The sequence below is a fragment of the Struthio camelus genome, chromosome 13, assembly GCF_040807025.1.
Source record: "Struthio camelus isolate bStrCam1 chromosome 13, bStrCam1.hap1, whole genome shotgun sequence".
NCBI classification, from domain to species: Eukaryota; Metazoa; Chordata; class Aves; order Struthioniformes; family Struthionidae; genus Struthio; species Struthio camelus.
In genome coordinates, this window is record NC_090954.1 from 14,231,554 (window position 1) to 14,256,590 (window position 25,037).

The 25,037-nt window shown below is 39.9% G+C and overlaps 1 protein-coding gene across 2 annotated transcripts in view; it reads right to left on the reverse strand.

The window, feature by feature from the left end:
• Window positions 1-9,727: 9,727 nt before the first annotated feature.
• The window catches only part of PWWP2A (PWWP domain containing 2A), a 31,894-nt gene continuing 16,584 nt past the window's right edge, over window positions 9,728-25,037 (reverse strand). For both annotated transcript variants that reach the window (XM_068960147.1, XM_068960146.1), the window contains exon 3: window positions 9,728-12,083. In XM_068960147.1, coding sequence (XP_068816248.1) covers window positions 12,070-12,083 — 14 coding nt within the window. In that variant the 3' untranslated portion in view covers window positions 9,728-12,069. The remainder of the gene's footprint in view (window positions 12,084-25,037) is intronic.

The following is a 25,037-nucleotide window of genomic DNA, read 5'->3' on the forward strand; positions in this document are numbered from 1 at the left end:
CTCTAGTTAATTGCCTGAAAGAAGTCCTTTTGTGTTGTCCAAATCCTGAACAATTGCGTTCATTTTGCCTTTTTTTTTTTTTAAAAAGAGGTTTTTTTTTAATCAGTCCAAACTAGTTGTCACAGCTGTCTACAGAAAGGTAATCGGTACTTCCTCCTGTTGTAATTGACCACAAATTCACCACGTTGCTAGGGTACTTTGAATCATGTTTGCTCAGTTTACAAACTCTAATAGGAAAAAACGTTTTATGAAAGTTAATTTCTTAAATGTGAGTGCTCTAAACTGACCACTTCCCTTGTTAATTTGTTCCAATAGTTACTCACCCTTATTGTTTTTAACAAACATGTGCCTTTTTTCCACTTTGAGTTGTCTGTTTTCAGCTCCCAGCCTTTGTTCCTTCTTATTCCTTTTCTGTAAAATTAAAAAATTTTTAGTATCTAGCATTTTATTTCCATGGATGTACTTACATAGTAATACCCTGTTGATCTTTTCTGTAAGCTGAACAGACAGAGCTTCTTTAAGTGTCTCCCTTTGGAGAGTTTTCTCCAGGATTGCTGTACTGTTTGTGGCTTTGACCTTCCATTTTATGACATTTAGAAAAGGACATCAGAACCGGTGCTGTGAGGTTTGCCTCCCTTCTGCTGCACAGAAGTCAGGATATGCTCACCGACTCCTTTGTTTATGGAGACATAAAGACTGCGTTAACCCTTTTGGCAACAGATGTGCCATGTTTTAGACCTCCCCTAAGCCTTTTCTAGGTTACCTGTTTTCAGAGGTGAGATACCCCCCCCCCCTTTTCTATAGCTACAGACCACATTTTTTGCTTGTGTTAATGCAGGTAAATGCAAAATCAAGTTATATTTTGATTGGCCTAGCTTACTGAGCAAGATATGTTGTTCAGTGTGATGTCCCTCCACGCTGTTCACCAGGCCTATAGCAGTGATTTGAGCAGGATCTCACTGCAAACATCCCTACCTGAGGGACAGAAACAGACTGTTTGAGATCTATCAGGGAGACCATCCTAATGCATACGTTCATCTTCTATATTACAGATGTTTATCTGTAAATATCACTCATATTATAGAGTGCAATACCAGGCAATATATCTTTAGATTTTGCCTCACTAAGCCTGGCTGAACAACAGGGTCTGTTTTGGATGATCTTAATTGTGTGTTTGCCTTCAATTCTTTTTGATAGATTTCTAATCCTGCTTTCTGCTTCCTTTCCCTGATGTCAGGCTAACCAGCCTGTAGTTACCTGGGTCTTCCTCTTTGCCCTCTTTTGCTCCACTGGCCTTATTTCTGTATTCCAACATGTATTAAAGCGGGTGAAACAATTGGCTGTTTTAGGCGAAATATCTGGACCTATCTTAGTCCATTTAGATGACTGCTATTTTGCCCAGGTACCAACAGAATGGCAAATACATCACACCATTTATTTTAAATGGAGAAATATTTATTTAAATATTACTTTTTTCTTTCCAGCACCAGTACTTTTACGATCTGCAACAGTAATGGGCTCACTGCATTTTGTGCATTTCTCTTGTTCCTCATGGATTAAAATTCCTCCTCTCTTGTCCTTACCTTTGTTAGCCATGTCTTTTCCCCCCTTAAGCATTCCTCATCAATATTGTGTTCTCTGGTATCAAGTTTATAGCAACTACCACTTTTGTCGTCTTTTCCCCCCATATACACATTGCTTTTGTTTTTTAATTGCTACCTTCATAGCACTGTTGTACCTTCTTCATTTTTTAAGTGAAACCTTCCCTCTTTTTGTAATTTTTTTTTTAAATTGTGTGTTTCTTTTGCATCTAGCTACTTAGAAATCTACATTTTTCTTTGTCAATTTCTTAGAAATAAGGGATTGTTTTAGAAGTAAAGAAGTCTAGTTTACCCAATTTTTCCTTCCAGTTTTAGGGGAGGTTTTAGAAAACTCAGTGCCCAATGTCTCTCTAGCAGTTTATCTTTTCATTACAAATGCACTTAGAAAGTAGCTCATCTGTTTCCTGGTATGCCAGGCAGTACTCTTTCCTTAGCTTTATCAGCGTGTTCATTGGTATACATTTAGTAGCCTTTTTATTCTAAGCTATCTACCTCCAGAATTGCTGTTCTCTCTTTCTCTTACCTATTCCACCCTTCCTGAATAGATAATACCCAGTAATTGTCAGTCCAGTCATTTAAGTCATCTACATCACCATATTCCAAAGCTTACCTTTTTTTCTCATTAGTGAGACTGCAAACCTCCTTATTGTACAGGAACATTTAGAGCATGAAAAGAAACCACAAACCGCTTTGTATTCTCTGATAATTTAGTGCAAGTTATTTGCAACATGCTACATTTCAGATTATACCGCTTTTGTTATCTCATCACTGTTCACGTGTGATGGGAGTGGGATACCCACGAGAGGAGTCTTCACCCTGTGTTTCTCCACCACCATCCCCCCAGTCAGACCTGGACACGCAGAGCAAGCTCACAGAGTGGGGGTTTGGGTTAGAACGTTACCTAAAACACTGAGAAGCCAGAGGCACCACCACCGGCACGATCGCTCCCCCAGCAGCGCTTGTGGCAGGCCTGGAGGAGGTTCACGCTGCTGACCAGAGCAAAGCCAGTCAAGACAGCTTTCCAGAGGATGCAGCTTTGCAGGCCATAAATGCAAAGCATACAGTGAAATAGGGTTATTTCCGGAGTCAGTCTTCATTTATTCAACAGATCAGAAGAATCACTAAGGTATTAGAAATTTCTTTACGGGATCCTTGTAGCCCCCCTCCTCGTTCGTAATTCAGCCCGTATTCCTTGCTGCGTTTCTCCCCGGCAGCAGATGTGTGCCAGGGCTCTATAACTCACCCAGCTTCCTGGTTGTAGCCTGCATTTTTGCTCTCACAGCACAGCACACAGCCCTGAGCTTTCTCGTGTTACGTGCTGTGGTGATGAATACGCTCTGCACTGGCAGACCCGCAGGGCTGCTGAAATTAACGTTTCAGAAAGCTCTAAGGTGTATACACAGGACCTTGAAAAGGCAAACACTGTCACTTTATTTATCCCCAGAAGAAGCCCTGTCTTACAGGCTCCTCAACAAGGTGCAGCTGTCCAAACAGCTACATGTAAGGTGTCCTCATACCTTGGCCAATTCCTTTTTGTTTTCAGTTGAGCTCCTATGTTGCAGCGTGCTGCCATAGGCCTCAGGAGGTCTCACCTCCTGCAGTATCCTGCCATACGCCCTGACAGCGAGCTTGATGGCCCAGTCTGTAGAGAGACCATGCTGCCAGCACGTCAGCTACCCTGGCCCTTTTCATGCTTTCTGCCTTGATCAACACGCAAGACACCATCCCTTCTTCCTGCCACCCACCTGCACCTGTTCTTGTGTCCCTTGAGACCTGCTATTCAAACCACCAGCTCAATAGGAGTTACTTAGCCCTAAGGGAGCACCAACCCCACTATTCAAGTAGCAGGACCTTACCTGCACCCATCCCATGAAACGGTTTTCTCATCCTCCCTCACTCAGCAGGATGACAAGAGGATTGAGCATCTTGGACAGCAGAGACATGTTCCTGCCTTGCCTCCCACTTCTCCTCCTCCCCCTTTTCCCAGTTCCTCTAGGACTGGTTCCTCAGCCAGCAAATTAACACAGCTTTATTGAGCAAGGAGCTATCGATTTAGACCAGCTGCAGCTGTGACCATTAGTGGTTGCTGCTGTAAGCAGCAGACTCGCAGGCAGCTCAGCTGCACTAGACCCAGCTGCTTCCCTACTAACTTTGATTACCTAAGTGCTGATGGCCCAGACAGGTACTGTAAATTGGTCCACAGAACACAGGAGAAGAGTTGCAAAGAAAAGGAGGATATCCCATGCAGCTGCAAATTAGGATTAACCAAGAAAAGCCAAGGCCATCAATTTCCTCCTAGTAAAGAACAAAACCAGGTCTATGAGATCAGCTCAGCCTGCAAAGCATCTAAAACCTAGGCAGCGTGGATCTCATGAACTTTGCCAAATTCATGGGAACACAGTGTTTCTGGGAAAGACAGCTTGGGCAAAAGCATTTTTTTCAGCTAATTTTGGATTCTGACTGCAAGAGTTGCTGAGCACCTGCTGTTCCCTCAACTTCACCAAGGATTTGGAGGATTTAGCATCTCTGAAAACAAGCAAACAACACTTCCCCCCCAAAACTCTCCTTTCATATTGTGATCCTTGTCTTCTGCAATGCCAGTCCTAAGCAACACAGCAGGAGGCAAGCCTCTACCATCAGGAGCAGCAGCCTTGGTACTCACATATTTTGCTCTTGACTTACCCCGCAGTGCTGCCGATCCCCTGTCTATTAAGCAGGAATCTGAAATAATCTCTCAGCTCATTTCACGGGAATATTTAGGATTTGATAAAGCACCAGGCGTTGAAGCTGAATCCTTCCTTCCCCGATCAGTACGTTTCAACACAAAACTTCCTTGAGATCTACCTTCTGCTGACTAGCACAGACAAGACAAACAGAAGAAGCTGCTAGTCACCAGGTCCTATGTTCTCATTAGCTGTGTTATTCCTAAAGGATTATCACAATAGCCAAGCTCTATTGCAGGCTGCTGCAGCCAAGAACCAATTATATTAGAGTACTACCTCTTTTTAATAATAGGTGAGATGTGTATGGGCACATTTAATGTGCAGCATTAATACATTGGTCGTTCACATGCTTTCCCTGTTTGGAAGAACCCCAGCATTTTCTTCTTCAGCAGCTTAAAGCTGTGCAGCCTCCTGCTCGAAAGGATGTAATTGCTAGGGAGTATCTTTCAGCAGCAGAGGCTCTGGTTAGCCTGTTTGTCAAAGAAACAGTCTCCCGAGGCACAGTAAATTGTCAGGCTCTGGGCTGCTGTGGCATTACGCCAGAGTCATTACAGCCTACCCTGACAGGGCAAAGTCATTTATAGATTAAACATCTTAGAACAGCTGAAAACTATTAAGCACTTTTTTCTGATTCTGCATGTTCCGTGGTAATCTTTCCAATTGGAAACTTCACCATTTGCAGCTATGACTCAACATTGTAGTCAGCAACGAGTATCCATGCTTGCCTGTTTCTCATTAGCAGGTGGTCCTCAAGAAGGAGCTCTACAAAGCCAGTATTCCTTAAATGAACAGCATAGAAATAGCCTTTCTTAGCTCTCCTGAGACTGATGATAATGTGATGTGTTCTTAGCCTAAAAAAACAGGATTCTGGTATTACTGCCTGCACCACATCTTTCAGCTGCATTTTAGTGACTGGATCAGCACTGGTATTTGGTTGCCTGTCCGTGGCTCTCGCACTACTGCTGACCAAGAACATGACCCTTCAGCAGCAGCTAACTACGATGTAAGAGTCTTCTAAGCCCTGAGACATTAGCCATGTCTATTAATCTGGTATAAATATTTATACATTGTTCGGTGGGTTTTTTCTTTTCCATTTCTAATTTTGGAATGAAAAATACAGCCTGTCCTTCAGGTACAGCCCTGAGCACAGAAAGGCTGGAGGTGTTACCAAACAGCACCCCTGCTGCAGATTGATGCATCAATTAAGTGAGATGTTAGGAAGAGGAAAAAAGAAACAATATTATCTAGTCTAGTCAATAGCTTTGTGTCCAGCTGCTGGAGTAGATTCCTAAATGTATTGCTGGAGTGGTGCTGGCAAGTGCCAAGATGGGCCCTGGAGAGGCTGCAGGGCTGCTAGGCTCAGCTCAGCTAATTGCGTTTGAACACAGCTTTTGACAATTGCATCTCTCTTTATCTCTGTGAAGATTGACCCATTTCCGTTAGCTCATGTGGGTGTGGCATTTCATGCTGGGCCACTTTTCTATGCAAAAAAGGAGGAATTGGAAGATTTGGAAACTTTGGGGGGAAAAAGGAGGTGGGAAGCATGACCCCGTGGCACTGAATACCACTGCAGACCTGTCCCCTAGCCCTTTAAGCAGCAGTTCCCTCTGGGACCCAATGTGCTTGTGCGTTCCCAGTCCATGCAAAAATACAACTGAGGCTGTGATACATGGAGCCTGCATCAAGTTTACTAAGCCAAATGCAACTAATGGCTCTTGATATAGTTTCATCATATTAATACAAATGTACGATTCAGCCAGCCCCTGTTCTCAGAGCTCATTTGCAACGTTATCTTTTTAAAGGTAAACAGAGTAAACTCAGTGACTCACGAAAGGATTATCCATATCTGAACAGTATTAGTATTTCTGGGATCTTATATTTAGCATGGTCCTTTTACACTCTGGAAACAACAGTCCCAGTCCCTTTCTCTGATGGCTCAGAGTACTTACATGTTTGAATGAAGCAGCAAGTAGACACAGCCTCAGTTTAATATTTAATGAGCAAGATGATCACGTTTGGAAATTCAAGTCCCTAAGCTGTTAGACTGAGAGCTCTTAGCTGAAATTATGGATTTCAAAGTTAAGGCTATCCCTGCGTGGCTTTGAAAAACTATCCCAAGTTCAGAATGGCCCCCAAACCATGGGTGGGCACTGGTGTACCGTCTGCCCACCTCAGCCCCTGGCTTGGGCTCCAAATCCAGTGAGTAAATAAAAACAAAAACCACAGAAACACACAAGCGTTAGGCATGAACGAACCATAAAAACAGGCTACAGAATGTAAATAAAAAATGCTGCTAGCACTGCATGAATGAGAAAAAAAAGTGTTTCTTTTTCTACCGCCATCCAGTATGTGCAGAACCGCAAGGCGCGCTTCCTTTCCAAAGCTATGCCTCCGCTCAGCCTTTCCTGCACGGAGAGGGAGAGTGACAAATCCATTTACAAGGACTTGAGCGAGGACAAGTGAACAACAGAAAAAAAAAATGACAACAGTGAGTGGCAGTGGATACCAACGCAATGTTCACATTTGCTTGTTACTATCCCTGCAGTTGCTCAGAGGCCTGCTGATATTACTTTGTCATTCTGTTGACAGCCTCTTTGCACACTCATTAGCATTTGGCAGTTTGAGCATTACTTTGCCATTGATTGAGCAGAGGGATGAGCTGCTTTTTTAAACAGTCCAGCTTCTCTGCTGCATTATGGGGGCTCCCTGCAAAGCACAGCTACAGCCATTTTATGCATCAGACAATCACTCCAACCTTGTTGTGTCCCCAACTGTCCTGTCAGCACAAAAGCATGCAAAGGACTTCGTGTAACTCTCAGCAGCCCCTCATGTTCCTAATAGCTCTGGAGGATACTGTCAGTCAGGAAAATGAGCCAGCCCAACACCAGGGAGCACGAAGGTAATGTGAGAGTAGCCGCTCGCATGACTTCCTTAATTACAGATGAGGCTCCGGGCAGATGACTGCTTTCAGTCTCGCACTCCGCTCTTCACCACATAGTGCCTAATAGTAACGAGCATGTGACACTGTCTGAATTTACCACCTCATCTCTCTGTTACTGATTTACCTAATTCCTTAAGGAATCTGCCGATTGCCCTCACCCTTAAAAAAAACCCCAAAACAAAAAAACAAAAAACAAACCTTACTTCCCTGTACCGGTCCCTCTCATTCTAGCTGGCAAGTTACCACAAAACCCTCCTGCACCAGAAGCTGCAGCGAGCAGCCGCTGCCTGCACTTTTGCCCTCATTAAGTATCACCCGTTTGATGCTTCAGGGAAGCAGTAAACACTATTACTGGGCGGCACTGGGCAGGACTGGCTTCGTCTCTGAAGGCTGGGTTACTTTTGTGCATTCGTCACCCAACCACTGGAGTGAAGATTAATCAGTGGAGTAATTGCAGCACTCTGAAAGCTGTTCGGTTAACGGGCTGTTGTGGGTGCCGTAGTCATGCAGCAAATTCAGCGGGCTCCCACAGCGAGCTGCTACCGGCACAATGTCACAAAGGAAAAGCCATTAGGGAGCAATTACACTTCAGCAGGATTTCCCCTCTCCACCAAACTCTAATGAGAAATACCAATTCAGGAGGAACTGCTTCAAGAATGAATGAATAATGGGAGAAAGAAAATGGGGGTTCCTGTAATCCGGACGCAATAAGAAACAACCCTCTAGAGCAAATGAAAAAACCAGTATGCTGCATCCCCGTTCCAAGCAAAAGACAGATACGGAGATTCTGCTCACAGTTATAGTAGGCATCAAACTGATTTTTAAAAGCATGAAAGGGCCAAGATAGTTGCTACAGCCTGCATACACGCACTCTGTCACTCCACATTCAATTTTTGGGAAAGTCTTCTGACTGCTGCCAACAGGTCACTGCAACAAAACACCTCACTTACAAAAGGGCTGGTATTTCTGTATCAGCTGCTAGTTCCTGGCTACCATGAACCTCAAAACAACAACGACAACAAAAAACTCAAACAAAAACAAACCAAAAAACCCAAATATTTCCTTGAAGTAAGAACTTCCTCAAAATCAAATTTACCAAAGCAGCTTGTTTGATGTTTGACCTAAGGGCCCAAGTAAAATTAGGATACCTTTTCTTTAAAGTAATAAAAAAGTCAGTGGAAGCAATCGATATAAATGCTAGTTTATGTTTACAGATTCTGCCGGGGAAGACGTACTCAGGGAGCCGGCGCCGGGGCGGCAGGCTGGGCCGGGGCAGGCAGCCGCCGGAGCGTGCCTTGCGCCCCGCTGAGGGAGCAGCGTGCCCTGAAGCGCAAGCAGGAGATAATGCAACTGGGCGCCAGGCATTTCTTACCTAAACGGAGAAATACCCTATTACACTTACCTGCACTGGACAGACTTGTCTGAAACTGTTACCGTGACAAGTAAAAACGAGTCAAAGAAAAGAGCAGCCGGCGGAGCGCAGGTATTCGAAGGCCGACGCTTTTGCTGTGTTCCAGCTGCGTTGCACCTCCCTGCTGCAGCGACAGCCCAGGCTTCGTCCGGCCGCAGTCGCATGCCCTCCGTGCGGCGGCGCCGAGGGACGCTACGCTAGCGCCGAGCTCGCCGCACGCTCGGCGCCCCTGGACGGGGCTGCAAGCACATCCGAAGGGGCAGCAACCTCTCACCAGGACATCCACTTGCCTCCTTTTCACCTGGACTTAGCGCTTCTCCGTTGCAGCCATGCAGCAGAGCCATCCTGCTTTCTTTGCATCGCCTCTACAGAGCACGTACGATCTTGTCTTGCTATTTACACAAGAACAAAAAGGAAAGCTTTTTCCTATTTTTTATGGAAAATATCTGGCTGCTGGAGGACTTGATGCGTTTTAGCCACTGTGGTGAAAGGCAGGCCGGAGAGAGATTTGTCCAGATGATACACTTCCAACAGTGGATTAGTAGCCTCGGTTAAATCTCTATTTAATTCCAAAAAACACAACAGAACAAAACCCCAAAAACTTTAAACATAAACCAAAGGCTTGCGGGTTAAGGACGAATAAAACAAGGAAGTTATGACATAAAAACATTATTCAACATTATTTCCCTTTAAAAGAGCACTGAAAAAAATCAAGGCTTTATTTGAATAAATGTTACACAACATTCTTTATCATTTACTTCTCAGCAAACCTTAAAAGGTGAATCATATTTTCCTCATTCAAGTCTACAAAATGAAAGAGGCATAGTGACCATTCAATATACAGACAAGAAGGTAGCACGGAGCAAAGCTTAAATATTAAGCAACTAAAGCAAAAAAGTGAAAAGCAATACATTACTGTAATTCTCTATCATTAGAATATCCCTGACAATTTCATTTCAAAATGAAAATCTGGTTTCAAACAAAATGGCTGCAATACTTTCTCTGAAAACAAATGCAAATACAGTTAGCTACCTTGTCTATTTTTATGCTATTTGCTTATATACCCATATTTTCCAATGCAGAGACCTGCATCTCTCTTAAGCTTTTTTTTTTTTTAATATATATTTCAACTGCTGTGCACAAGTGCTCGTGAAGGTGAGGGAATAAGAGCACTGGTTAAGAGTCAGATGTCACACAGGCAGGCACTACTGGCTTCTACTTACAACATCAATCACTTTTCAATCCCAATGTGCAATAACCCTGCTATTACAGTCCTGGGCCTTTTTCCTGAGCAGAAATGGTTTTGTGCCATGTTGTTTGGTGGCTTCTTTTTTTATTTTTTGTTTTTTTTTTGTATGAATAAAGGCGCTATTTATTAGGCCAAGACCTTAATTCGTTATCAATACAATTGGGGTTTGGTCTCCAGAGGTAAAAGGCTAGCACACCAACTCGCTGCACCAACTAATCTCCCCTTTCTTCAAATCAGATGTCTCGATCTTTCGAAATTCTAGTCAAATCTCAGGCCATGGACAGGACCAGACTGCTGATCCTCCTCTTACTATGGTGAAAAGGAAGAGCCCTGTAGAACAAATATTAATCTCAAATTAAATACAAAGTATTTGTAGTTTATTACAAAAAATGGTACAATTTGAACCTACTGTACAGCATTAAACAACTTTTTTTTTTTTTTAAGAAGTAGGCAGTAAGTATTTAATTTCTGGTTTATAAATAAAGAAATTACCTCTAAAAAAAGAACTTGAACAAATACTAAGGCTGAACTGCCTCTGTGCGTATGCATCATTGATACGCCTTTTCTGGACTTGGATCACTGTCCCACCACCTTCCAGCCTCTCACTTCTCTCCTCTCCCATAGTTTAAAAAGGATGAACCTGTTGCCAATTTCACAGCCAAACAGCAGACTCATCCTAACTTCAAATTCAAGGTTTCTTAATTCAGGCTCCATACACGAAGGGTGTGAAATTGTCTTTGTGCTGGCACAGATACCTCCAGAAAGGTATCTTTGTTTTTACATGATCTGGACAAAGACACTTTAATTTTCTCCAGTTGAATCAGCATATTAGTAAGGACAAAAAGAGTTTAGTACAAGTCCTTCTACTTCTACAGAAACAAAAACTTGACTTTTATTAGATTATGTGCACATTTTCATTTCTTTCAAACAAATATTTATTTTCCCAGGTTATATAATGCTCTTAGCAGGGGATTTATTGTAAGAAGTGATACTGCTGAGAAAGTGTGCACACAATGTCAAATAATCAGTGGCAAATAAATTAATATTTACTAACGCAGTCTTTCAGCAGTGTGTCCAGCATTTACTAGGCTCACTGAAATAAGTATTACCAAACACCTTTCGGGGGAGGGGAATAATATGGATAAAATCCACTGGCTTTCTTATTTTGATTTACAGCTATTCAAAGAAGTCAATGCAACTCAGATCAACAACCATCAGAAACACTGATAAAACCTTTGTTCTACTAGTTACCTATGTGAAAAATATTTATGTCAAAAGGAAAAATTAACCCATGATTGGAAATAGAAATGCCATTCCACTCAATCACCGTCCGTTCACGAGTCCCCTCTTGTTATAGTATCATAAGCAAAATGCTACTCTCTGTGTTGTAGACCTTCTTAACATTTTCCCACAATCCTCAATTCCCTAAGTGTTACAATAGCATAAATAAAATGCAACCATATTCACACAGAAGGAGCTTTCCCATAATACAGAGATATATGGAGATGGGGTCACTGTCCTTTCCATCACCTCTGCGGGAAATATTGGTCTCATATAGCAGGACTGTTCATATTTTACAATACAATTGGTTTTGGACATGCTTTTGATCACAGGTCACAGCTCTTCTAACACCTGCACTAAATACTAACTAAGCCTCATAGAATGGAAAATTGCAACGCTAAAGTTAAGAATTAAAATAAAAGTTCAAAAGTTACAGTCAGCTTCCCAGGCAATTGGCTCCATCACTGGCACCTATCAAAACATACAAACGTTGACTGTCACATTACAAAAAAACCCAGTTATTTGCAGTGATTCTTCATACTAATAATTCAAGTGGTTCCTTGCATGTAAGTGTCATATAGTCTTTAATAATTTCATGCGTCATTTATTGCAAAAAAGTTTTATAAAATATTTCCTAACATCTTTTTAAATTTTAAAGAAAATGTACATTAGGTACAGGTGCCCTAACAAGGTATGAGGGGGTGCTTTAACATATTTCCCCCCTGTCCCCTTCAAAAAATGTTTACTACTTGGTGAAGATTTCAGAGGAAAAATAGGACAATTCAGTCTCAGATTTCTTTCAGTCCTGATGAGCTGGTGCTCTTCGTGGCAGTGTAGTGAGGTTCCATAAAAACAGCAGTTGACTAGTGTCTCTGAGCTGAAAAGGGGAGAGAAAGGGAAAATGGTTAAATGTCTTCCAGTATATATTGCAAAAGTAGGAAAACAAAATCTGAGGTGGCCAAAAAAGTCACCAGTTCTCCTGTTCAGTTTTGTGCATTGTGCGCAGAAGACAAAAGAAAAAAAAAATTACATTATTATAAGACAAATACAAGTGAACAAAATTCCTCAGTCGACTGGAGATTTGGAGAAGCTACCAGACTAATCTATGCTATGTCTCACCCCGTTTCAGCATCAAGAGAATATCAATTTTTAAAGTAGCTTAGAGATAGTTAATGAAGGAGATAGATTGATGTACAAAGTCCCTACAATAACATATAGTTTAGAATATAAAACTAGAGCTGTCACTGTAACGGCACTCAGTGGGTACTACAGCTACCGAGACCTAAAGAATGCAAGGGAGCACCAAAATAAAAAGCTGCCAATCATGTTTCTTTTCAATTATTGCTTATGTTTCCCTATTTTCTCCATACAACTCTAATAAAATAATGATAAAGCAGATAAAAACAGTCCAAGAAATAACTACGGCATGAGACCACCAACAGTCAGTAACCATTTAGCATAGTACACAATTAGGACAGTCTACACTGACTTGCCACTTCTGTAACACTGAAAACCAGAGTTAAAGAATAATATAAGTTGTAAGAGACCACCAACCCCTTGCTCACAAAACATACAAGGGAACAAAAAAAGTTCCAGTAGAAGCAGGCCAGTCACACTGATTCCTTTTACAACTCTGCTGAGCCTCAAACTGCCAAAATTACTTTAGATGTATATATACATTTTTCAGCACTGCCAACAGCGTTGCGAATAGCAGAGCACAATTAAAATAAGGGACTCGGAACACGGGCATGAAAACCCCAAAGTTCTTTCCAGAACAGACAACTCTCCTGAATTATAACCAACAGAGATACAAAAAATGAGAAGCAGAGAGAGGAACTTGTGAAAACCGTCCTAACACAAGACGGGGCCAGGAAGAGAAGGGCAAAACTCTGGAATTTCCCAATCGCTCAGCTGCTCATTGTGCCAAGAAAGGACAACATAAAACACAGAAAAATACATCATTTTATATCCTATATAATGCAGTGGAAAGAATTAAAACAGGAATGAAATTTTGGGAAACTTGATACAGAAAGGAGGAAATGAGGAGTAATTATGAAATTTAACAGATCCAGGCAAAGATGCAGCTAGTTTCTATACACAGACAGTCAAGTTAAAGAACCATGCAGACATTTGTTCTAATACCCAATGGATCCTCACTTGGGTATGATGCTCAGAATTGCTATATAATTAAGCCCATTTTTAACTACGTTCCATTCCAAGATGCAGGAGATAAACGTGCAGAACCTCTGTAAAGAGGAGGCTAGACAAAGCTCCACATAGGAAGAACTACTATATTTTTCCCTCTTTTAAATAGCACTCACTGTTGGTGCTGGTAACTAAACACCACAGTACTCCAGGCTGCAAAACATCTGATATTGGTCATTAAAGCATATAGCCAATATGAAATTCTCCAAAATTAAATTAGTACCATGTATCCGTGAAGTCCTGCAAAGAGAAGCTTTTATAGCATGTCACAGAACCTAACTCGACTCAGAAATATCAGAAATCCTATAAAAGGCAGGATGACAGTTCAGCCAATATGTCCAAACACCTGCACTTCTAAATTCAAACCTCAGTGACACTATTATTAGCTAGCAAACTTCTGTGATCTACCAAGAAATAAACAAGCCAAGAACTCGGTTCAATTATCTGAACATGCATACAATTACTAGTTTGTCTAAATAAACGTACAGTTAACACGCACAAGTGTTTACTCATTCTGATGGTATGCAGTTTTACTTTTCACACATCATCTACCAACCTAGCTAGTGATAAAGCCACAGTGCTTTTCAGAATCAATACCTGGCAGAAATGATCGGTACAAACAAGGCACTCGCGCTACTAAACAAGCCAGTTCCTACAGCCTTCTGCTACTTTTTGATTCTTTTCATTAGAAGATGCCAGAACACCCTTATTTACTACCAGGCAGCTTCTCCTGTTCAAGTTTATATGCCAGCTTTAGCGACTCCAGGAGGAACGTTACTTGTCTCACATCCTCAGTGATAGTTTCTGTTTTACCAGCAACAAATCTCAGATTATAAAAAACAAACCCAATACATATCTAATCCCAAACCTAATGCAATGGGATAGTACTGGATCAAATTCTTTTATGTTCAAACAGCAAAGAAAAAAATAATGAATTCTTCATGTAAATCAAACTCCATTTATAGTAAATATAAGTTTTCCTCACTGTCCTATTTCCTCTCCAGCTTAAAAAAGATAAAGACATACATACATCCCTGTGAAAACTAAGTAGTAAACACACATCTAGGCTCAAATTCCCAATAACCTTAAGTATCTGCTCGTGTTTCGAGTCCCATTACAGACTTTGGCACATGTCGAAAGTTAAGCATGTATATTAAGTGTTAACATAAATAACAGGTACTCCACTCAAATCAGAGCTTTGAAAAGAAAAAAAAGGGGGAAGGGAGGAAGACAGGAAGAAGAAAACCACCTCGTTTTCTTAGAACAGTAGCTCCCTAACTACAGTCCGTATGCCACTTGCGAGTTTCTCATGAGATCTTGCTGCTCATGTTTTCAATTCTCCTCCTTGTTTTAGCTACAAAGTTTCATTAGAAAGACTAAAATGTCACTAAATTCTTTCTTAATTTTACTTTTGCACATAAGCAAAGGCAAGAATCAGTGCCTATAATCACAGATAATAAATGAATTGCCCACAAAGTGGTTCCTACTAAGATGTGATCCACATAAAAATGTTTGAGAACTGCTGGTTTAGGGAATACAATCTTATTTTGAAATCACTCTTTTTTGCTTTTACATTATAACGGTATTCAATCTGACTGTGCAATGTAAAATTTAATAAGCAAGTCTGAAGAGAAACTTATTGCAGATCTTTTCAAGAAAACACATGTCAATCCTGACATCAGGTTCGGTCAGGGAGAACAAGCTCTATCTGAAGTGTTCAAAAAGAAGAGAGAAATAAAATAACAGGTAGTTCATTACGTCTGTCCTAACCTGCTTTGCATATGACTGATTGATAACATAGCGCCCCGTTTCACTTAAGCCAGGGCTTAAAACAGACAGACAGACCTGCCAATTTCCCTGATAACTTCAGTGCCCCCAGTCTGAATCCACAGTGGTCTGTCAGACACTGTAAGGGAGCAGCAGGACTCGTCAGTCTGATGTAAAATGCTGCCATTTGTTGAGTCCTAAGGTAGAAAATACCCAGTTAACAGAAGTAAAGAATTCATTCATGATGGGAAGGGGAAGGGGAAGGGGACAAAATAGAACAGTTAACCCGTTTGCCTCCCTAAATTCCTACTACGTAGACTTATTTTGTTTTCCAGAAAATACCATACCATGAAAAAATACTAAAAATTCACAGAAAAATCAGATGTCAACTTTTTCAAGCTTAAACTGGACTTGACACCCATGAGTTTATCTTATACAGAAACAACACAGCATTTAGCAAACAAAACCAGCAGTATATGCCATACGTACACACACGCTGTACTGTCCACAAAAGAACTGGTGCTCAAAGCCAAAGCGATCCTATGAAATTCTGCTGGACAAAGCAACTGTCTTGAATATGTGACAACTTAAGTAATAGATTTCAGTTCATGGTGACCATTACCCTTCCAGCATTTTACAGTAGAAAACAAATTTAGAGCACCATCTATTCTAAACTGGTAGCACCTTGCATCCATTCTGCAGTGCAGTCCAAAACCACATTTTTTTCATATACTGACAAACGGAAGCACAAGGCTGGCAGCTAGGCAGACTACTTGCCATTGCAACAATTCAACTCTTAGACAAATCTCTAGTTAACCATTACTTTCTTCCATGTCTTAGAGTTGTCTTGCTTCCTAAGAATGGACACGAAGAATACCAGCTAGTCCCTTCGCTTGTAAAACCTGACTCTCAGATGAGACACCGTTTTTCCCCTTTAACTAAAAAAAAGATAGGAGTCGAACTCATGTCTTCTTTCGGCTTTGTATGTTCACATAAAACAATGCACAGTAGTGCACACAACGTTAGTTTGGGACAAACTACCAAGAACAACTTTACTGCAGCAATTAATTTGCTTAAAAGAGAAGCAGATGGCTCACTATATAAAGTAGATTGCAGTTCCTTTCAATTTTGCTTCTTGCTCCTCAAGACTTAAATAAAATAAAATAAAATAAAAAATCCGCATTTGGTCCCTCACACACTCTACAAACTGATTTTCAAAGCCTTTTTCCCAGTGACGTTACATTGACTGAAGTGACTGTAGTACTGAAGAAAACTAAGGCAACAAAAGGTGAAAAAGCAAACAGACCAGCTGCTCTCAGGGAAATTATGATTCTGAAGCCAAAATTCATAGAAAAAAAGTTGACTAAAAATAGATTAATTTTAAGAGAAGGTTTCTAACTACTGCAGAAACTTGCTATTCCAATACATACCAACATACACTTGTTATTTGCATGCTTGTCACAATTAATGAATATAGAATATTTTGTGATGGAATCTTTGGATTGTTACAATTAAGATGGCTCGAGTGCCCTAGATACGGATTTAGGACAGACCAGTGAGGAATAAGCTTGGATTGGATCCAAGCTGCCCAATTAAAATATACTAGTTTTTCTGTTTTATTTGGATCAATAGCAGTGTTTTGTATAGAGAAGGTTTGATGGAGGAACAATATAGAGAAGTAGGCCCTCAGATACACTAACTGTAAAATAAAACCGCACACGTACAGTCACGTATTTTTTATTCTTCTTGAAGCCCACAAAGCATAGCGCAGAGGAACATTTCTCATCCTGAGGATTTCCCTAGTGCGAACTACGCAGAGCACCGACAAGGAGCACAGGGAACCAAAGGTACCAAGAGTGAAGTTGCCACAAAGAATAAAGCGTCCCTGGATCCTGGGAGAACAAAGCTTCGATGCTTCCAAGCGGCCGCTGTCAGCTCAGTATCTGTGTCATTGAATTCCCTGGCCCTAGTGAGCGCAGCAATCTGCCTGTTTTATCAATCGTTCACTCACCGAGCTCATTCACTTCATTGTATAATCCATGATTAGCAGATCGGTGACAGCAGAATCCTAATTCTGAGGGTCCAGCTCTCAGCCGGTACGCAGCATGCGCTCCAGGCAGTATTCTCAAGGAGTTTTTTTTCAACTTCTGGAGACTATGGATTCACCATAAAAATCACCACCCGTTATAAAGGCAAGCACAGGTGTTAGGACAAGCATCAACAGGGCTTATGGGCCTTTTATGGCTTATGGCCTGATATCATGAAAATCTGCCTCACTGAACTCCAGTTTACACAGCTGCTTTCCTGGGAGTTATCACTGTAACACAGACTCTGCTTTTTTAGTGGCAAAATTCTCAAGGTACCTGCGTATTCACCCATGGCCAAAGAGAAGCACAGCCTTTCAAAGTACTTGCTTTCCCTCTTCAAAGAGAAAGCAGAAAGACAATAGTCAAAGTCATGGAGAAGAAGAAAAGACAGCCCGCAAGGAAAAAAGAAAGTAAAAACAGCAGATCTCCCATCACATACTTTAAAGGAAAAGACACAGTTTTAAAGGTAGACTTCCCAAAATTTAAGAATACTTACAATGACATAAAGGCAACTTCTTCAGGAGACTAACACTTTTTCTATATACAAAACTATGCACCAGAAGGAACAGCAAATGCTATGTAACCGCTACAAATTCAGATTCTACCCAGTTCTAAAGAGCAAAAAAAGGTTTATCTTCCAGGTAATGAATGACTAAAAAGACACCAGAGCTGTTGCGCTCCTCTACAGCCTAAGAGGATCGTTAACAACAGGAATTTCCTTAACTGCCAGGAAAACCAAGAGTAATAATACATTCCTCAGTTAATGTGCCCAATTCTCTGAAATTTATAACACAGCATCAATAATTTCTAAAAACCTGTCAAAACCAGCATCTGAAGACGAAGAAACTTTTCTGAAGAGATTGGGTCCCTAAATCCCTCAATATGCTTGGAAAATCTCATGAAAAGGATTTTTTTTTCCCCCTAAAATAATACTGCCAGCATAATATTCCAGTCAAAGAATATTCAACGCTCAAAACCTTCAGATATAATTATTAACGACAACTTATAAAGAAAAATTTTCTTCTTTTTTTTTTTTTTTCCTCCTAGCAGAAATACAGGAAAACATTCTTGATTTCTCTCTTTTCTGGGGAGGAAGCTATTTTTAGAAGTAGGACTTGTCTCTTGTTTTTGTTGAAGGACTTGTTGGGAATCAGAAGAGAGATTTGGGAGCTTTCACAAATATCTTCCCAGCGTCTTTCAAGGCATCCAAGTTAAACGCACATTAGAAAACCAGTAACAGTAATCGGATAAAAATGTCCTCCTTTTACTACTCAGGCTTCAGCCACTTGCTATTACAGTATTACAATCCCTAGCAAGAAAAAAAAAATTTTTTTCTGGTATTTTTTAATAAAAAGGGGAGAGGAAAAAGCTTAAGGGAGGCACAAAATGTATGTCTATTAAGAAAACATTAGAGAGGGCTAAAAGAAAATGATTTTGTTGTCAGTCACCGGCCCGTTAAGGTTCCCCGTGTGTCATCAACTGAAGAGCATACGCTCTGCGAGCAAAAAGGAACTAGACCATTTCTCGTTCCAGCAAACACAATGAACTATGCATCTACACCTTACCACATTCACCTACATCTCTGTAAACAGTACTAACTGGTTTTAGGTCTGATTTTAGCGCTAATGTCTTAGAAAAGTTGATATGATATGCCTTACTAAAATCAACATCAGCGTGACCAGTTTTAAAGCTGATCAAACCACCAGACTACATGAAACAGCCCACCGGTATTCAGGAAAGGCCCTTCACGCAGATAGCTAGCTGCGTGGCAGCAGGAGTATGCGTTCAGGTCATGCAGAACAGCTAGAGGTTCTTACTCTAACTAAACTTATTTTAGAAATCCATTATTTACAGTTTTAGTTCCTTTTCACAAGAGCTACTAATTACCAAAACTTGCATGATGTGCTTTGAAATTCTGAACCACTGCAGCAGTATAATTAAATACTAGTAATATACTTAGTGGTTTCTAGAGCTGAACAATCCTAAATGTTAGGATCCAAAAAATCCTAAATGTTATTAAAGTTTAAAAAAAAAACCACATAAATCTTGCATTTCTTAGTAAATGTTTGCTTGGAATTGTATCTGCTTACTTACTGACAAAGCAAGTACCTTCTTCCCTTTTATGCACCCATTAAAACAGCAAAGCAAAGAGGCAAAGGACAGGAGGGCAGAGTCTGTCACCAGAATTACACTCCACTCCCTTTACAGCATCTCTCCCCGGCAACACCACACATGCCCGTAAGAACACAGCTTGCCTTCCAAATCACAGATTCAGAGCGCATGGCTGCCACACATAAGAACATTTATTATTCATACTGCATATTTGATATCAAAACCATTAGCAATCAGACATGAAAACTGACCAAAATGCTTTATTTAAAAAAAAAAAAGCTCATTTCAAGATGACATTTCATATAAACGATGTCATCATCATTTTATGTAGAAGCAGCCCCTTGGCAGGAGATAAGAGTGCAGTTGTACTACACATGGGAGCTAAGAATATATTTTTAGAGGGCTGTACCACCCATTACGCAAAGTGTGATTCCTGCATGGCTGAGAACAGGACCACATGGGGCAGAATACCTCAGTATGCGCACATTTATACAAAGATTCAGTCTTTCCAAAGTCAGAATCGTTAATAAGAAAATTACAGAAAGCAGAGCCATGACATAGTCTGGATAGGTCACCTATTCTATCCCATACCCAAGGCAGGATGAACTTAACTAACCCATTCCTGACAGAGGTTTGCCCAACTTACTGTTTTAAAAGCTTCTAATTATGTTTGTAATGGAACTTGCCAAACAACCTCCAGGGTTTCACTCTTATAACCAGAAGACATGTTCTAGGGCCTAATCTTAAATCCCTTTCTTGGATTAATTAGTTAATTTTAACTATTATTTCTTGCCCTAGTTCCATCTAAATGGAAATGTATTTCCCCTTTGTCTCCACATCTATCCTTCAATTATACAGACTTCCAATATTTGCAGTTCCGATAGCCTTTTCTTCTCTGGATTGAGGAATAAAATTGTTGCCATAGAAATCACATTAGAGTTGTTTAAAATTATGTGTGGCCCTGATCTTGAAATTAACTAGTCTAACATGTAGCCCAAATAAACTCCACAGAGCCATTTGTCCTCATAAACTGTTTGGAAGAGCAAAGCCTGAATTTAAACTTGGAACACGGGATCAATTGTTCTCTGCTCCAAATTTTACCTGCAGGCTATTTTCTGAACTTTATCCTCTTGGGCCATAGCTAAGTAGATAGAAAAAAACAAGACCGTTCATCTCCAACAGCACAAGCACAGAAAACAGCAAGTTACATCACTGTGCATATGCAGACTATCTGAGAAAGTTATGCAGACATGCAAGACAACCTCTTCTTCCCACTTGCCTCCCTGCTGGAAGCATAAGGTGGCTCATGATTTCCGATATATACAAGACCATTTCTTATCAATGACATTTATTTTCCATGCTGTTTATCCTACTTCATACCAAGAACATTGATGTTTTTTCTTGAAATAAGTGGGGGCATGGACCTGAGCTCATTGCATACTTCGGTAAATGAGGCTAAGCTAGCCAATGCTGCAGTTCTACCCCAAAGACAGTTATCCTCAGCTGCTGAACTTGATACCACCAACAAAACTGTGCATGGATAAAGCATGCGACCAAGCCAGTCTGTACACCACTGTCTCCTCAATCATGCCTCAGAACTGCTGTTTTCCTCCTGCTCTTTTCACAGAAGTGCAGCTGGGTCATAGTTTAACTTTTTTAAAAAAAAGTATGAATTAGTCTAAGTTATAGTATAGATTAGTACACATTTCAGAGCTATTATAGGAAAAAAAGACTGCAATGTTCCAGTAAACGATAGGATAACTATGAGCTACTATTAGAACAATTAAAAAAACACAAAACACACACAGTCTTTAGGGATATTTCTGAGTTAGGAAAGAATCACTGGCATTCTAGAAGACTTTCTAAGGTCTTTTCTAGTCATTCTAGAAGACTTTATAAAAAACCCCACGTACAGGTCTGTATACAGTTCTTACCACTGATAACCAAGAAAGATGAGTTCAAATGAGAACAGGTGTAAAGAAATGCCAGTAAAATGAGCAGGGAAGAGAAAACTCATCTTACAAGAGGATGTTATTTTGTCTACTTAAATGGCCGCACTCTGTAAACGCACTAGGAGGATAAACACCACAGTAAGGGTACTATTTAAACTAAAATATCTCAGAGAATAGCAACCGAGGTATTTTAAATGTTGTATAGGAAATTGTCATCATGATTGTTAATGATCACATATCCAGATAGAGGTTCTTCTCACTGCTAATGAAAAATGCTTTGAAGCTGAATTCTTGCATCCACATCTCACATAACAAGATTTAGTGGATCTTTTTGTAGCTTGATAGTTACTACAAAGGTTGTCAATATTACAGGCTTCTAACTGCCCTTACGTTAAACATGGACAATCTCTGCTCAATACAGCCATGTTAGAAGAAACCCTTAAGCTAGTTAAGTTATCCAAGGAGACCTCTGTTGCTACTGATAAAACTTGCTTTATTCATAGGGGTGATTTTATTATACTATTGCAGGTATAGCCTGTATATACCCACAAAAGGTATGCTACTATGTCCTATGATAAAAAATAAAACAGATAATTAATGTAAGCATAGCCTAAACTGACATAAAATCCTGTAACAAGCCACTCAACTTCCATAAGCTTGGCTTATATTCTGGAAGGAAGTTAAGTTTGAACAGTTGACCAATGTGACACACACTTCACTAGAACTTTTCTGCAGGCTTTTAAACTACAAAAACATCTTCTCTCCTTCCAAATATGGAGAGCAACATATTATTATTCTCAGGCAACCAACTCATACTTCTCCTCCTTACAGTATCTCTTCTCTTTTCCTTCAGGTTCCATAAGACTCTTCTATTTATATCCCTACAAAACTAAACTGAAGATAAAAATGGAAAGATACAGCATCTCAACCTTTAAACTACTATAAACTCTGTACTTTAAGATCACTTTCATGTTTGTTTGTTTTTACATAGGATACCTACACTCTTACCAAATGGCTTACGACAAAAATTTTGTCATCTTGCTACTCTTGTAACTACAAGCTTACTATATTTTTCTTCCAATTCATAATATCTATAATATTTAATAGTTAGAACGCAGCGATGCCGCTGCACTGACCGAATTTGCTTGCTCTTGTACTTGTTAGAATGCAATTACAAAGAAAGAGGAGAGGAACTGAAACTGCTTTGCATTGATTATTAGTTTTCCTGAACTCTTCAGCCAAGCAGTCAGCTCTGTTTCCCCACTGTATTGCAGAGAATGCTCCTGAGAACAGTGAATAATGCTATGGAGGACTAGCTACTAAGATTTGTTTTCCAAGGTTCATGTTCCTATTCTACAATGACAACTTATACAAAAGTTTACGGACAATGTGAGTCGATATTAGTTTCAAGACTTAAGTGCATCAGCTAGAAAAGAATCTGAGGCTAGCAATGCAAAAAAACACTCATATCGCTTCCATTGATATGATAATTCTTAAATCTAATCACATTTAGAAACTGCTGCTTTTTTTGATATCCTACGACATACTGAAAAACAAATCTGCTAGGCCTTGCACAGCTGGCCTAAATTAAAAGTGAAGAACTCTTCACATTCCTCCTAAACAGCCCTCTTGGTGAGGTAGTTCTCAATTACTGAGCTTCCAAAATAAAGATAACACTGTGTAAAATAAAATATAGTATGATCAGAGATGATTGGCTTATGTAAGTATTGCCATATAAAATTATAACTCTGATTAGACAAATAAAAAAGGTTCAATTTCCCACAGAACTCTTACTTTCTCTTAAGAGAAATGTAAGCATGCAACATTTGCTTCTAGCTTCATTCATGAAGCGATCACGTTCGTAAGCACTGGAATAACTATTCCCCAAAACATTTAACTGAATTTAAAGATCTTCAAAGGAAGAGTATGCTTGTATTAAAGACTCACTCTCTCTCACCCCGCCCCCTGCCAAAATTGAAATACCATGCATGTTCACCAACTACCCAGAGGAATTTCGTTAATTCAGAAACATATCATCTGCAATTTACTATATTAAACTGATAGCAAACTTAGAGTCACTCTTTATCTTGATGCTTGTCTTCACAAGACATGCTGCTTGCAACAGTTGCACAGCTTAATTACACAGATGCACTGTCCTGGCACCGTAAAGACATGCTGCTGTCATCAGTTATCTGATAAGTCATTTAAATTGCCAATCTAATTTAGAGATGTAGACATGTACTGAACTGCAAGAACAGTAGTTCACATTCAAACTGTTAATATCGCTGGGATCAGACAGGCACATAACAGTTTGTGGGTTTTTTTGCAGTTAAAGAACACCAAGCTGTGGCCTAGCTTTAAAATCTTGAAAACTACATGCAGTATCCATACCTCTATAACCAAGGTTACTTACTGTAACAACCAGACTTTGTGTTAAGCCCAACAGTTACTCTACTGTCAACTCTTACATCTAGACATGCAGCTACTCTTCAGTGAAAGGAAGGAAAAAAACATACCTAGTAAGACAGTATGAACAGGATATTCTTGACCTAACATAACATGGTGTCATGTGAAAGAAATTAGTCTATCAGTTTTGAGACCAGTTAAGTCTAAAGTGATGATGCACATTCCCTACAGACTATGAAGCTTAATAATGACTCCTCAAAAGACTGATCAAGTGTAATAACTAAGACTCATAAGTGTCTTTTCTAATACTTCTTTTGAACATGAAGAAGAAACCTCCCCCAATACTTGCTGCTCTCCTATCTCAGCTGTGACCACGTGAGCAAACTTTGACTAGGTACGCTGTAGCACTATTCTAAGTCTATATAGGGTAAGTGTACAAAGCTTCCAGGTCTTTTTAAAAAGAAAGAAAAAAAAAAGTAAGAATTTTTACCACTACTTAGCTCAAAACAACTGTAACTTACAACCAGTTTGTTTGAGCTTCTAAACCTGAAGAAGCTAGCACAAACATCTAAACCATGTTGTATGGGTTCTTGGCTCCAAAAAGTAGTCTGCTTTAGTAACAAAGGTTTATTTACTTAAATAGAGTTAACTGTTTCTGTTTGCAGGAAAGAATACATAGGAGTGAAATAGGATTTTTCACATTATGAAATTTGTGTGTTTATATGTTCAAAAAGCATTGACCAGGTTTTTTTGGTAAGTTAGAATGCCAAGGGAAAGCTAATATATTTGGAAGCTAAATTAGCACCTAACAGAGATTACCATACTTTTCCCAGGAAATTTGGGCTGCCATGGGTTCAACACTTTAGATTTCAGATAGTTCTGTGGGCACAACAGAACAATTTAAAACGGTTAAAAGAAATTGAATGCTTTGGAAAGACCACATAGTAGCATGAATGTACAAAATTTAAGATTAAGTTAAAAAGATTTTAAGGGTTTGATGATTAAATCCTTTCCCTCATTTTCATGTCTGTTTAAAATCTAATTTCAATCTAAGCTTAAATTTTTACATCTGTCATGATTGCCTACACAGGCAATTACAGAAAAAAATACTGGATGAAAACTGCTCTAGGATGAAGGTTGACAAATTCTTCACAAGACAGTGCAAGGCTGAAACAGGAGTGGGTGGGAGAAGACAGGGTAATTCATATGGTCAGATAAGGACCAAAACTAGAAGGGGAGGGAGGGAGGGGAATGAAATCAATTGCATGAAAATGCCCAACACTGAGCAACAGGCATGCAAGA